The sequence below is a fragment of the Ursus maritimus genome, unplaced genomic scaffold (assembly GCF_017311325.1).
Source record: "Ursus maritimus isolate PB19 unplaced genomic scaffold, ASM1731132v1 scaffold_13, whole genome shotgun sequence".
NCBI lineage: Eukaryota > Metazoa > Chordata > Mammalia > Carnivora > Ursidae > Ursus > Ursus maritimus.
Window position 1 is genome coordinate 1,374,911 of NW_024423675.1, and position 14,139 is coordinate 1,389,049.

Genomic DNA, 14,139 nt, shown 5'->3' on the forward strand with positions numbered 1-14,139 from the left:
CTGGAAGACACCAGAGCCTTTTGCCAACACAGCCTGAGTATGGCCGTGTTGGCTTGTGTGCCTTTTTTATGGTCCCCTCTTCTTCTTCCTATTGGCTTTGTCCCAGATATAAGTGCTTGATAATCCAGTTTTTACTGATTAACAGAGACTATTCCTTTCCACAGGGGTCAGTCATGGAGAAAGAAGAAGAAGAAGAAGAAGAAGAAAAAAAAAGGCAAGATGGCTTACTTCTCCCTTGGCCTATTTTACCGCAGTTAGAATGAGGACTGACACTTATATGCACGTAAGATGGTCTTGACAGAGTGAGGACACCACTGAGCCACTATGACCACTTTCTAGTATACATTTCCTGCCAGTGTGCAATTGGAAAATATTTATAGTTAATTATGAGGTGCCTCACTTTTACAGTTTGTAGAACAATGTATTCAGCTGTGGAAATCCTATAATGTTTAACTAACTGTAAATAGTTTTTTCACATTTCTGATGATATTAAAACTTTCCAGGAACTATAACTGGCAATAAACAGAAACCCAATTTATTTTGAAGTGATGACGGCAAGAGATTTAGAAACTAGGATTTAATAACAGCTTTGAGGATAAAATGATTGTTTTAACACTGGTCCTACAACAAAGAACATGAAGTCATGTGCATTCTGATGTTGACCTTCATATTAGATACAAACCTAGTTGCATAGAGAGAAGTCCCATCGCTTCGCATTACAGTACAAACTGAGGAGGGGTCACCGTTCCCAGAAAGATCCACTACAGCTGTTCCTTTTCTAAAAATACAAAAAGGTAACTGAAGAAACATAATAAATTAAGACCTTTAAAAGAACAGTATCTATAACATCACCTTTAGCAAACCAGAAGCTACTTTCTATTACTTGTAACAATAAGCAGTATAACCAACAATAAAAAAAAACAAGAAGGAATCTAACCATGAATCTATTAAGAGTGGGTAAGTATGATGTAATTAATATTTGGTTATCCTATCTTTCTAAACTCTGTAGCTCTGGATAAGGTACTTAGTTAAGTCTTTAACATACCCAGTTGAAAAATGAGATTTCAACTGTAGTTTAACCATGAAACATATTCTTCCAATGCAAATTATAGTATTCAATATTGGGCTAATTTTTGACATGCCAAAAAAATACTCGAGTATTAAACCACGGAATTTTGTTATTGTCTTCCCTGTCTTATCAAAAAGTAGAATCTGTATATGGCAATCTAAGAATCTGCCTACGGACATTACTAAGCATGTTATGAACCACATTCTCCGTGTCTTCCTCATAAAGATGATGAGAGAAAGTACTCTTTGGTACTATGAAAACTGGCACTTCTAAGCAACTGGTTTGCTTCTGTATTACAGATGCTTGGGCTCCTATGACTGGTACTACTTCTGTTTGGCTGACAGGAAGGTCAAAGATAAATTAGAAATCTGCCTTAAGTAAGGGAACAGCATCCCAGTACGTGTAATACAACATGCCATTATCATTCCCGATTCTGTATTAGTTTTTCTGCCTCTGCTTCCTGATTTCCTCATTTTACTCTTTCAAAAGTTTGTATTGTACCTATTTACATAAGGTGCCTTAAATACATTCTGAACAGGATATGGTTTTTTAAAAAGGCAGGGTTGAGTAAGAAGATGCAATTTCTATTTCCTTTTCTCAGTTATATCATTATCAGCTTGTGTGACAGTAGGTCAGTCACTTGTACTTTCTGTGCTTCAGTTTCTGCATATGTGAAGAGCAGGTAACAACTCTTCTTCCAGCCTTACCAGGATTTTGTCATGGGCAGCAGAAGACTGTATGTAGAAAAGTACTTTGAACAGGAAAAAGCACTATAAAATGCCAGGAAGGCTGCACACCACATTCTGTTGTCCTGAGACTATACCAATACCCATTTTTCACAGAAGAAATAACCTTACTAAAGAAAAGTAACCCAACCATACACTGTTTTCTGTAGGAGTCCTTTACTGTCCAGCAACTTTAAGACTTCTTGAGATTTTTCACGATAAAATGACTCTCCGGAGTATTCATCAAAGTGTACTCCTAGACGCTAAAAGGGTTCAGAAACAAAAGAAAGTTACTTAAATGTCCTATTATCTTGCCCTCAGACAAGACAGGATACTCTATAGTCTGTCACACAGATGGGGAAAATAAGAACAAGTCACTCTTTCGCATCAAACCTTCTGATAACTCCTCCCACACCAGTCAAGTCCTCACAATAGTACTGTGCTGTCTGATACGGCAGTTGCTAGGCCCACGTGGCTATTCAAATTAAATAAAATTGAAAATTTAATCTCTTAACACTACTCATGCTTCAAGTGCTCGACAGCCACCTGAGGTTAGTGGCTGGACAGCACGTCACCGAACATCTTTAGCACAGCAAGAAGCTAGACGGGACCACCCTGGACAATGTCCCCTATTAGGCCCCACCCTACAACCTCTTCACGTTCCTCTCCTTCTGCTCTTCTTCCTGCGTCCTTACTCCAGCTGCATGGGTTTCTTTGACAAAACTCTTTTCATTCAACCCACAGACAGCATACTCCATCTTCCCTCCCCTGCCTCATTTTTCTTCATAGCATCATTACCACCTAACAGACTGTATATGTTCTTGTTGAATTCCCATGGTCTTTAATTTGGTTAATTCTCTGTGCCCATGCTGGACTGTAAAGTCCATGACAGAAGGACTCATATTTCTTTTATTCACTGTTGTTTTCCCACCCCCTAAAATGTTTATTAAATGAACAAATTTATATGTATCACATACAGGCCTAAGGAAGTGAAAGGAGAAAAAAACGATTAAGAAAAAGTGAAGGAGGGGCGCCTGGGTGGCACAGCGGTTAAGTGCCTGCCTTCAGCTCAGGGCGTGATCCCAGCGTTATGGGATCGAGCCCCACATCAGGCTCCTCCGCTGGGAGCCTGCTTCTTCCTCTCCCACTCCCCCTGCTTGTGTTCCCTCTCTCGCTGGCTGTCTCTATCTCTGTCAAATAAATAAATAAAATCTTAAAAAAAAAAAAAAAGTGAAGGAATGAAAAGAGAGAAAAGAGAAGCCAGACTGAAACAAATACCAGAATGCCAGCTGATATTTGCCTGTGAAGTTCATAGGATTTTTTCGAAGCTCCAACTTCCAGCTCAAAGAATACTATTTGAGTCCTAATTTTCAACTGAATGACAAATCTAAGTTTTAAAACACGAGCTTTAGAAGCAAGTTCACAGGGCACCTGGCTGGCTCAGTCAGCAGGGCATATGGCTTTTGATCTCAGGGTCATGAGTTCAAGCCCCATGTTGGGCATGGAGCCCATTTTAAAAAAAAGAAGCAACTTCACTACTTGGTAGTACCGTCAAGAGCTGCAACCCATCACAGGAGAGCAGGAGAGTAGGTGGGCACCTTGTAAATCCGCACATATTCTCCTACGCTGAGGTCCCGAAATTTCTGCCACAGTGCAAGTGCTTGCGTGTCACCCAGTTCTAATCGCTGGAAGAACTCATGTGCTGATTTTGCAATATTTTTATCATCTGTTGCTTCTTTATTAACTTGTACATAAACCTAAAAGCACAACAGTACATTAAATAAAGTACATTAGTCACTGTTACCTTTAATGGAAGAAAACAAAACACAATTCTGATAATTTTCATTTAAAGGTTAGCCCATTGCCCTCATCAGAGTAAAACCTTTTTTTCCCCTCTTTTTTTTGCCATGGGCCCTTATTGAACCCTATAGACCCCTTCTCAATATGTATCTAAATGCGTAAAGTAAAACACATATGCTTATAAAGGAAATAATACATTGAAATAGTTATCCAATTATTATTTTTTTAAAGTGTGATATTGTAATGGAAGAAAATGCTAAATTTCTGATAAAGGTTAGGGAAAATGTGTAATTTTTTACTTCCCTTCCAAATTCACAGACTCTTAGGTTAAGAATGCCTGGGTTAGATTAAGCTAGCATTTCTTTTTTTTTTTTTTTTTAACAAAAAGGCAAATTATTACCGCTGCAACTTCTCTGAGAAAAGATCAAAGAAAGTAGAATGGCTCAATTTGGCTAAGACAAGGCCAAAGATTGATGTGGCAGTTGTTTTAAGAAAGATTTTTAAAACTGTTCTCTAAATCTGCAAAAGACTAGGAAAATAGCTGATCTAGGAAGACCTTTGGATAGTTGGCTTACTTACACTCCCACTTAGGCTCCTGAGAACTGTGGGGACCACTTACTTCTGGAGTGTTTTTGCATCATCTATCTTGGCTGGTTTAGTTCTGCCCCACCCAGTGACAGCAATGGAGCTGGATTGCTTAGTAAGGGTTCTTCCATTTCTATGACTCTATGTTCACAGTTTAGTTAATAGTACTCCAGTCTCCAAAATGCAAGATTAATAAATGATACTGAAACATCAACTTTGCACCTCAAGTAGTACTGAAGTTACGCATATAAAGATTTTACTTCTAGGGGCATCTGGGTGGCTCAGTCGGTTAGGGTCCAACTCTTAATTTCAACTCAGGTGGTGGTCTCAGGGTTGTGAGATGGAGCCCTGTGTTGGGATCTGCGCTGGGTGTGGAGCCTACTTAGGATTGTCTCTCTCCCTCCCTTTCCCTCTCTCTTTCCCTCTCAAAAAAAAGATTTTACTTCACTTACAGGATGAAACATGAATGATAAATTTACTCTCCTCATATTTTTTCCAGAAAGCTATGAAAGTAGCATAAAAGTAATAAAAATCAGCAAATAAATTACCAAAGAAATATGAGGAATCTAAACTGTTATAGTAATATCATCAAAATATCAATGGCAGATAAAGTGATTTTACTGCTGGAGAGTAAGTACACTGGGACAACTGTAATGTGGCTTATACCCACTAGATACCACCAAACAAAAGGAACAGGGCATTAAACATTTCTGTCAAGGTCAAAATGCCTTACCTTTCATAGATGGTTTGTGTTAGTTACTGGAATGGCAGAATTAAATGAATAAATATTCCCCCCAAAAGTTAAAGCTACCTAATTTTTTTTTCCTCTTTAAAGCACATTGTGCAGAAAAGAGTTAATATAGCAGACCAGAGACTGCTATCCTCAAAATGTCCTGTTCGCAAGGTTAGCCCTTGGCTGGCATCTGGGATCTTGGATTTGGGAAATGTTCCCACCAACCTAATTGATAGGAGTGGGTCACTATGCTTAAGTTATGAAAACAATAGAGTTTATGCTATTTTGGAACATGCTAAGCAGAGGGTGCCTACGTGATCAAACTCCAAAAGAAACTTTGGGCATGGAGCATCTGATGAGCTTCCCTGGCAGACAACATTTCATGTATACTGTTCCAGTTTGTTGCAGGAAGACCTGCGTGTATCCTGTGTGACTCCACTAGGAAAAGACTCTTGGATGCTTAGACCTGGTTTCCAACAGACTTCACCACATATGCCTTTCCCTTTACTGATGTTGCTTTGCATCCTTCTGCTGTAATGAATCATAGCTGTGAGCACAACTATACGTGGAATCCTATGAGTCCTCTTAATGAGTTACCAAACTTGGTGGTGACCTTAGAAGACCAGGCACACATATCATAGAAAATTAATCTCCATGTGCTCCTATGAAATAAGTCCAGAATAAGTTAGCAACAGAAGATGATGATATACATAGGTCTCTAAATGATTTGTGGTTCAAAATCTCTTTCACACACACCCCCATCACACACTCATGTTCACACCATTTATAAGCAAACATACACAAAATATCCTTGTTTTCAGAAAAGGCTTTTTTTTTTTTTAAATCTAGGACTCCAAACTCAGATAGCCAACATTTAAAAATCTAATATGCATGTGAACTACTGATAAGAGGATTTTTAGAAAAAACTTCACCAGAATCTTTTCCCTTCCTTAAAACTTAAAATAGAGATAATTAAAAAAAAATAAAACTAAACCCAAGAATCTTGGCATTTCAGCAATTTGTAGTTATAAACCAAACATTACTGAAAATCAACTGGCACTATTAAGCAGAACAAGAGAAGAGCCTTAATTAGCACTTAACAATCTGCCTGTAAATGCACAATATAAAACTATAATTATTAACATTCATCACAATTTTAGAAAAGAAATGCATTTTCCTTCACAAAATAAATACTATGTACTTCTGAAATTATAGACAGTTTTAAATTTAGTTACCACAAACTTTTAATGCTTAGAAAGTATGCATTAAAAAAAAGTATGCATTTTGAAGACAGCTTCCTTTTGAGGCTAGATCTAGACACAAAAGGAATAAAAAGGAAATTTTAAATTTGGGTTTAATAATAAGAATGTCGCTTAAGCAAAATGTTCTTGAGGATGGAAATAATTTTTCTTTTAGTTACCAGAATGCAAAAGTGAGCTGAAATATATTATGGAATAAACTAAGTGTTTAAGACTTTAAAAGGAATATTAACTTTTTCACTATTTCTAGATGATGGTATTCCCAAAAGGCACATGACATTTTATTTCTAGTTTAACTGATTAAGATAATTACAGTCAGCTCTTAAGATGATCTGTCCATACGTAAACAAAGAAGTGCAAAAAATGAAAGTAGTATGTAATGCCCTCTTACTCTCTTAAATTTGATTCTAGAATACCGTTAGCAACACAGACACAATTTAATTCTTTGGTACAGGGCTCTAACCCCAACACTGGTTATTTTTGTCTTTAAATGGAGAATAACTGCTAAGAATGGTTAGCATTACTTAGACACTAAAGACACTGTTAACTATACATTTGTCTTCTATCATAAAATGCATTTAATTTTGATTTCATTTTTTAGAAAAAACAATGAATTCATGATTATAATTCAAACAAGCAAGCTCATTGTTAGTTTAACGTTGTTTCTTGATCAGAAATTTCTTATAGAACTGCTGGTTGAGATGGATTTCTAATGTTAAACTAAACATTAAAGAAATTCAAACAAATTAATAGTTATAATTTAAAAGATCAATATACCAGTTAATAATAAAATCTAAACTTGCTAGATAAAAAACTTGAAAAGTGATTATCAAGTTTCTCTTCATTGGTATGTCATTACCAGCATATAAAGGCATTTTAGTCTATTCATCTTCTTTCAATATTTGTAATCTCCCATTTTTATTCCTTGTTTATAATAATATCCATGATATCTTATTCTTTTATTCAAGGGTGATAAGGATTAACTTCTATATATTAGGTAATAGTACACAGTGTTACACATTTCTCATGCTAAAAAAATTTTTTTTGCACACTTCAACGGGGTGTGATAATTACTGAACTATTAACATGTACTCTGGCCTTACTCAGTATTCCCATCCTTGTTCTAAGAACACTCAGAGGACAATGGACACTGTAGTAACCCTCAGAAGTGTAGGGTTTAGGGAGAAAGGCTAGTAGCTTTGGAGAAGATGGTCAAGAGCAATGGTAAAGCAGAAAAGCTGCCAGGAGAGAGGAAAAGAGAATTGCTTAGATTGAGGAGGGGATAGGGAAACATTCCCAGGAAAAACAAAAGTTGGGCAGTCGCTGGGGTGGCAGCGGGACCTCTGAGGGAAATCGTTTGCAGTATTCCCACACAGGGAGGCTGATCTCTAGGCCTAAGGAACTGGGCCACAGCAAGGATCTCCCAGGTTAGGTTGGTCATACAAGCAGAGCTGTGTGCCTCCAGGTCATTATGTAGGCTTGCATACTGGGCATATCAGTCAAGACCAGTGTGGACTGAAGCAAAGGAAAGGCCTCCATGCCCATCCTGAGATGCACATTAGAGCCTGGAGAACTCTGTGATTTGGGAGATGAGAAATCCTTAACAGTGACTTAAGTTGACTCTTAAAACCACTCTCAAAAGTATGGCTGGGTTCAGATTTAATTAGGCTTATAATTTAAGAGCTATTTCTTGCATGTAAGTGTTATAATGAGTAAAATACACCCCAAACTAACCACCACTTTCTCTGGAGAAAAGTAACATGACCTAAATAAAGAACTCTTGAATTCACGTCTTTATAAAATAAAAATTTTTAACTGCATAAATAATCCCCTATGTGTCTAGAATTGATTTAGTCTTGAATTATTTTAAGTTTGTGAAATTTTTTTTGAGAATCTAAAGCTAGGAAAAACATGGTCTCTTGAGGAATAGATACTATTCCACATTTAAACAATGAGAGCAAGTAAATATTATCACTCGTGAATTTGGTGTTTTGATTTTGCCCTATTTTCTACTTGACCCTCCCCCCCCTTTTTTGCTACTGATATAGGGAAACTCGGGGTCAAACCGCTAATATACTGCTATCTAGCAATATACTATCCTCTGACTTTCTATGTCCTTTCATTAAATGCCCATCACTGTAATTACCTCAAATCATTTTACAAAGGGGAAGGGTGAAAATAATAAATACTTTTGAGGTCATTATGAACTTAAGAGAAAATTTATACTATTGTATTAATATATCATGTTACCTTTATAAGTGCCAGTGGTAGGATACAGTGTTAATGCATGCTTTATTGGTATAATATTTATCTCTATGAGAGGCTGCTCATATTTTGGAGGCATTTCTATGATTATCAAAATTCTTATTAATAAGCATTATGCAATGAGTCAAGTTCTAAAAACTTCTGTAGCCAAAAAAAAAAAAGAGACTGGATTATACATTCTTAAAACAGTGTTAGATGTTATTACAGTCCATTCAAGTATGGTTTTGTTTTTGTTTTTGAGAGAGACAGAGAGAGGGAGAGGCAGAGGGAGAATCTTAAGCAGGCTCCATGCCCAGCACGGAGCCTGATGTGGAGCTAGATCTCACAACCCTGAGGTCACAACCTGAGCTGAAATCAAGAGTTGGATGCTTAACCAACTGAGCCACCCAGGTGCCCTGAGGTCCATTTTAGTTTAAACCTAGGAGGAACCCTGAGAAATTACTTTAAAAAATTATCATTAAAACAAGTAAAAAAGTAAATGATGACATCCACATACTCAGGATTTAGATTTAACACTTGTTAACTTTTTACCATAAGAAAATTTTTTTTGAAAGTGGAAAGGCTTTTTGATACATGTTTCAAAGCTTATTATGTATGTTTTCCTTGAACCAATACTGTGAATTCTAAACAGCAAGTATGTTAGTTATTTAACTTATAAGCTAATTCACGGGGAATAAACTATTATAAAACCACTTCCTCCGTTTCATGACAATAAATCAGAACTAAATAAAAGGTTTTAAATGGTGACCAACAAAAGTTCCAAGTCCACACATAATACAGCCAGACATCATGGGTAAAAAATGACTATAGGTACATAGAAAAACCAGTAGCGAAACAAAGCACAAAAATGGAATGCAGCAGAGAAATGACTGCAGGTGTTAAATATTTTCATCACAGAAAAAGAAATACTAAAAACTAACCTATAATTTTTACATACAAAAACTGAGAAACCCAAATTGGGCGGGGGGCACTGATCGTGGTGCCAATCAGAAGGAGGTAGGGCACAAACTGCCACCGGATGGCTGAAGCCAAATTCAGAACAGGTGCGATGGAAGGGTGAAACTGCGACAAGTAAACTACCAACTGTGTTCCTGGTACAGCAATTTGAGGATGAAAAAAGGAAAATGTCATGTAAGTAATTACAACCAATGGAAATGAAGGGCCAGAAAGGCATTCTGTAATGCCAGTGGAGGGCAGGGCAGTGCAGTGAGCACTTGGGAACCAGACTGCCCACGCCAGAATCCTGGGTCTGGCCCTTGGGTTCTTCATCAGTATACTGCATGATGAAGTTAGATTCTGAAGAATGGTAACTAGTGTATCCTACAATAGTTAGTTCTTTCCTGAAGCTATACAGTAGGATTTATATTACACAACTTAATGATTATAGCTTGAAGTCCAGAATTGTGATGCCACCGGGTTTGTTTTTTTCAACATTCCTTTGGCTATTTGGGGTCTCTTCTGGTTCTATACAAATTTTAGGATTATCTGTTCCAGTTCTGTGAAAAAAGCTGATGGTATTTTGATAGGGATTGCACTAAATGTGTAGACTGCTGTAGGTACTACAGATATTTTCACAGTATTTGTTCTTCCAATCCATGAACATGGAACGTTTTTCCATTTCTTTGTGTCTTCCTCAGTTTCTTTCATGAGTATTCTATAGTTTTCTGAGTACAGATCCTTTGCATCTTTGGTTAGATTTATTCCTAGGTATCTAATGGTTTTGGGTGCAATTGTAAATGGCGTCCTTAATTTCTCTTTCTTCTGTCTCATTGTTGGTATATAGAAATGCAACTGATTTCTGTGCATTGATTTTATATCCTGCCACTTTGCTGAATTCCTATTATGAGTTCTAGCAATTTTGGGGTGGAGTCTTTTGGGTTTTCCACATAAAGTGTCATGTCATCTGCAACGAGTGAAAGTCTGACTTCTTCTTTGCCGATTTGGATGCCTTCTATTTCTTTTTGTTGTCTGATTGATGCTAGGACTTCTAGTACTATGTTGAACAGCAGTGGTGATAGTGGACATCCCTGCCATGTTCCTGACCTTAGGGGAAAAGCTCTCAGTTCTTCACCATTGAGAATGATATTTGTTGTGTGTTTTTCACAGATGGCTTTTATGATATTGAGGTATGTACCCTCTATCCCTACACTATGAAAAGTTTAAGTGGGAGACAGAGAAAGGGACAAAAAGAACCATAAGATCAAATTCATTCAAAATTTAACACAGGCATGGTGTTTGGGGCTGGCAATAAAAGATTAGGAAAACATGCTCCTTCCTCTCAAAAAGCTTACAACTAACTACAATTTGACAAGGGAAAAACCCGGGATCCAACCAAAGTACAGGTTTTCTTTTAGGAACAGGCTAAAATCATTTATTAATATGTGCCTAAAGCTAAAAAATAAAAAAAATTTAAAAAATTAAAAAAATTCCTCATTTATGCTACACGTTTTTGTTGAAAGTAATCCACAATGACAACTATTATTTTAAAATGAAAACTGGGTCTGCAAAAATTAGCACAAAGATAAAAAAACCTGGAGGCTGCCACTTTAGGCTCTGCATTTTTTTCTGTCCTGCCAAGGAAGGAGGAAGAGAGCCAGTTGGCGCCCTACTGGATTTCTATCTTATATTACAAACAGCAAGGTGGGTGTATTTGACTTACTCTCTTTTGTTTATAAATGCTGCTTCCCTATGAAGTTTTAGACAAAGAACATTTAATGAAACCAATGCCACTGTTCCTCGAGGTTTCAGTTATTCACAGACGTACCCCTGCCCTTGTTCCTTCCTTTCGTCCACCCATCAATTAACAACCTCTGTATAGATATGCAATCTCCCACTTTTTGAGGCTCAAAAGCCTGAAGATTTGTGGTACACTGAATAGAAAGAAACATACATTTAAGTTTCTATGGAATTTGAGAACAGACTTTACTAAAATATTTAAAATATTATGAGCAACAAAGACTATTTTCGGGATTAAATAAAACCTTTGAGGTGGGGTGGGAGATAGGAACTTCATATGAAGTTGTACTCTAAATTCTTAAAAATGTTCTCCTAATGACATAAGATCTTCGAGGGAGGTGTTTGTACTTTCTGTGGCACGGGTGTCTTTGTGGGCCTGGAGCTGAAGAAAGGCTCACTAAGCTTGTGTTAAAAAAAAATACTTGCCATTATTCCAAGTTTTAAAAAATAATACAATAAAAATTCCAGGCACTAAGGTGGCACGTTTTACTTAAAGACAACCATAAAGAATTACTAATTCTGAAACTCTTGCCTATGAACAAAACTCAATGAAAAAGAGAAAAAAAAATCTTTTGGTTAATATTCTAAATCAAAATGTAGGCATTTAAAGTGCAGTGCAGGCCTGGACTCAGGAGGAAATTACAAACCCTTAAAGGTCTTTAAGAATTACAATGTGATTTTTGTTAAATTTAACTACAAAGCCCCAGGACAAAAATCACTTATCAAAAAGGAAAATGATGAAGCATTCTTGGTAGCGTTGGCCAGAGAAGTAAAGCATTATTTTGCTAAGTGCTCTTCCTCACACACAGGTATAACAGCTTTAGTCGATCCCTAGAACGACACCAACACAGCTGATGTTGTATCAGTGTTTCTTCTTGTGAGGCCCAGAAGCCGCAGAGATAACAAGCAGGATGATGAAAAGGAAACACATCCCTGGAGATTAACTGGACAGGAAGACCTTTACTAATGAACTCCAGGAAAAACTGAGGACAGAGAATCAAAGTACCCAAGGACTAAATGAGGCAGAAAAGGAAGGAGTTCACACTGGGCAAAAGCCAGGAAAAGGAGGCAACAAGAAAGGAAAAAAGCACACATACATTCAGAGAAACACATGTATCTTCCCCCACAGAACAAGAGGAAAAAAGTATATAATCATGTTTTTCAAGTCTAAAAGAATTATAGTTATTGCCATGAAGACAGCTGCAGTTACATAGCAACCGACAAAAAAAAATTAGAGAAATTTCTTTGTTGAATCTGTTATCTTATGTGTTTATTCTAAGACAACTCTATACCTAGAGAAATACTGTCCCAAATCAACTAAAACAGAAATATAAGAAAACATGGATATGAAAACGAAAAGAACTCCCTAGTAAACTAAAAGCAACATTTTCAATTGTTTTGGTTCCTTGTTTTAAGGAATATTTTTAAAACCTCTGGGATTAAAATTAATCCAAGCTGCCTGGGACTCTGAAAAGAAAAAACTGAAGCATTTTCTACTATTGTTTCTTGCCAACTTACTTCAAAGAGATGCTGTAAAGGATTGGATTGAAGTTTTTCTTCATAGCCAAACAGTTGGAAGCCAGTTCCCAGAAGACCTACCACAATAATCCGTACATGAAAAAATTATAAAATGGAACAGTAGAAAACAGTCATGGCAGGGAACAGGTATAGTTGTATCAAAAGATCAAGCTCTCATAATTATGTGTCCTGAGAGCACTGCAAACACATGCTATCATCTTCGGCTACCCCATAAACTCACATAAGTTAAATTCAATGTAATGAATCACAAATTCACTATATTGAATAGATCACTGCAATTAACTTCACAGACACCAATAGATTATGAACTCATAAAAGGCAGAGTCTAGGACTAACCTGTCTTTGTACTAACAGTGCCCAACACTTTCCTAGCAGACATAATAAAACAAGCAAAATAAAACAGCTATCCTGGGGAAGGACATCATGATGCTAGAAACTGGATGCTTAAACTTTGCGAAAACCAACTGATGGGAAGTGATTTCAGAACTTTCTTTTTAAACTTGCAGGTGTTAAAATAAAACAAAGGTAGAAATTGGCTTGGTGTTATGAGTTCTTAAACCAATAACTGAAGGAGAACATAAAAGATATAAAAGATAAAACTCAAAACATACCTGATTACCTCTTCCATTCAAGGTGACTGATCAACAAAATTCTTTTTTATCTGGCTATATATGTGTCTTATATTTGTCAATGATTTTTTTTTTGTCTTTGATTATAAGTTCAGCATTCAGGGTTAGTGTTAATTTGAACCTTAATTTTTTTTAAAATAGTAATTGAGGTAATAGACTATGAGTACTTATATTCTTAAGGTATTCTTGCTAAAAGATGATCACAATTTCAGTTTAAAAGGATATATGCAGCCTGGGGTCAGGAGCAATAAAAGGTGGTTTAATTATTTTAAAAACCAACCTGTTTCTACAACTATATCAATTACTAAGCTTCAGATCTAAAGGAGCTATTGTCAGGGGACCTTGCTGACCAACATTTTTCTATAGAGGCTCAGCAAAAAGTGGGATGCTACTGAACACGGAAGATACAAAATATTTTGAAGCTTTAGACAGAACTAGAAGGATGACTGAAAAATGTACCAGCCCTATTCACTTTAAGCAAAAGCAAATGTGATTACAATTCAGGGTCTTGGGAGCGGAATGTGGAAGGATACCCACAGTGCCTAAAAAACGGAAACAGGAAAAGTAAAGGCCAATCCCCATTTAACATTCAACCTAATATATTTTCAAATACTAAGTTTGTGCTTAGAAACTATCTGCCAACTTTCAACAGAAGAGAGCTGAAACACCCAAAATTAAAACTCTTCAACAATGATGGTTATAATGGAAATGGAGACAGATCATTAGCCGTAGCAGTTCTTTAGAGAAACATTGCAATAAAATTCTGTAGCTAAAATTAAAGAATACCATAATCACCATA

The 14,139-nt window shown here is 36.6% G+C and overlaps 1 protein-coding gene across 6 annotated transcripts in view; it reads right to left on the reverse strand.

Moving 5' to 3' along the window:
* The window catches only part of RARS2 (arginyl-tRNA synthetase 2, mitochondrial), a 55,950-nt gene that overhangs the window by 8,734 nt on the left and 33,077 nt on the right, over positions 1 to 14,139 (reverse strand). For 3 of the 6 annotated variants that reach the window (XM_040627523.1, XM_040627525.1, XM_040627526.1), the window contains 5 exons: positions 13,838 to 13,882; positions 12,691 to 12,767; positions 3,393 to 3,551; positions 1,951 to 2,057; positions 683 to 778 (listed from right to left, as the gene is read on the reverse strand). In XM_040627523.1, coding sequence (XP_040483457.1) covers positions 683 to 778; positions 1,951 to 2,057; positions 3,393 to 3,551; positions 12,691 to 12,767; positions 13,838 to 13,882 — 484 coding nt within the window. The remainder of the gene's footprint in view (positions 1 to 682; positions 779 to 1,950; positions 2,058 to 3,392; positions 3,552 to 12,690; positions 12,768 to 13,837; positions 13,883 to 14,139) is intronic. The other 3 variants (XM_008687445.2, XM_040627524.1, XM_040627527.1) reach the window with 3 other exon arrangements.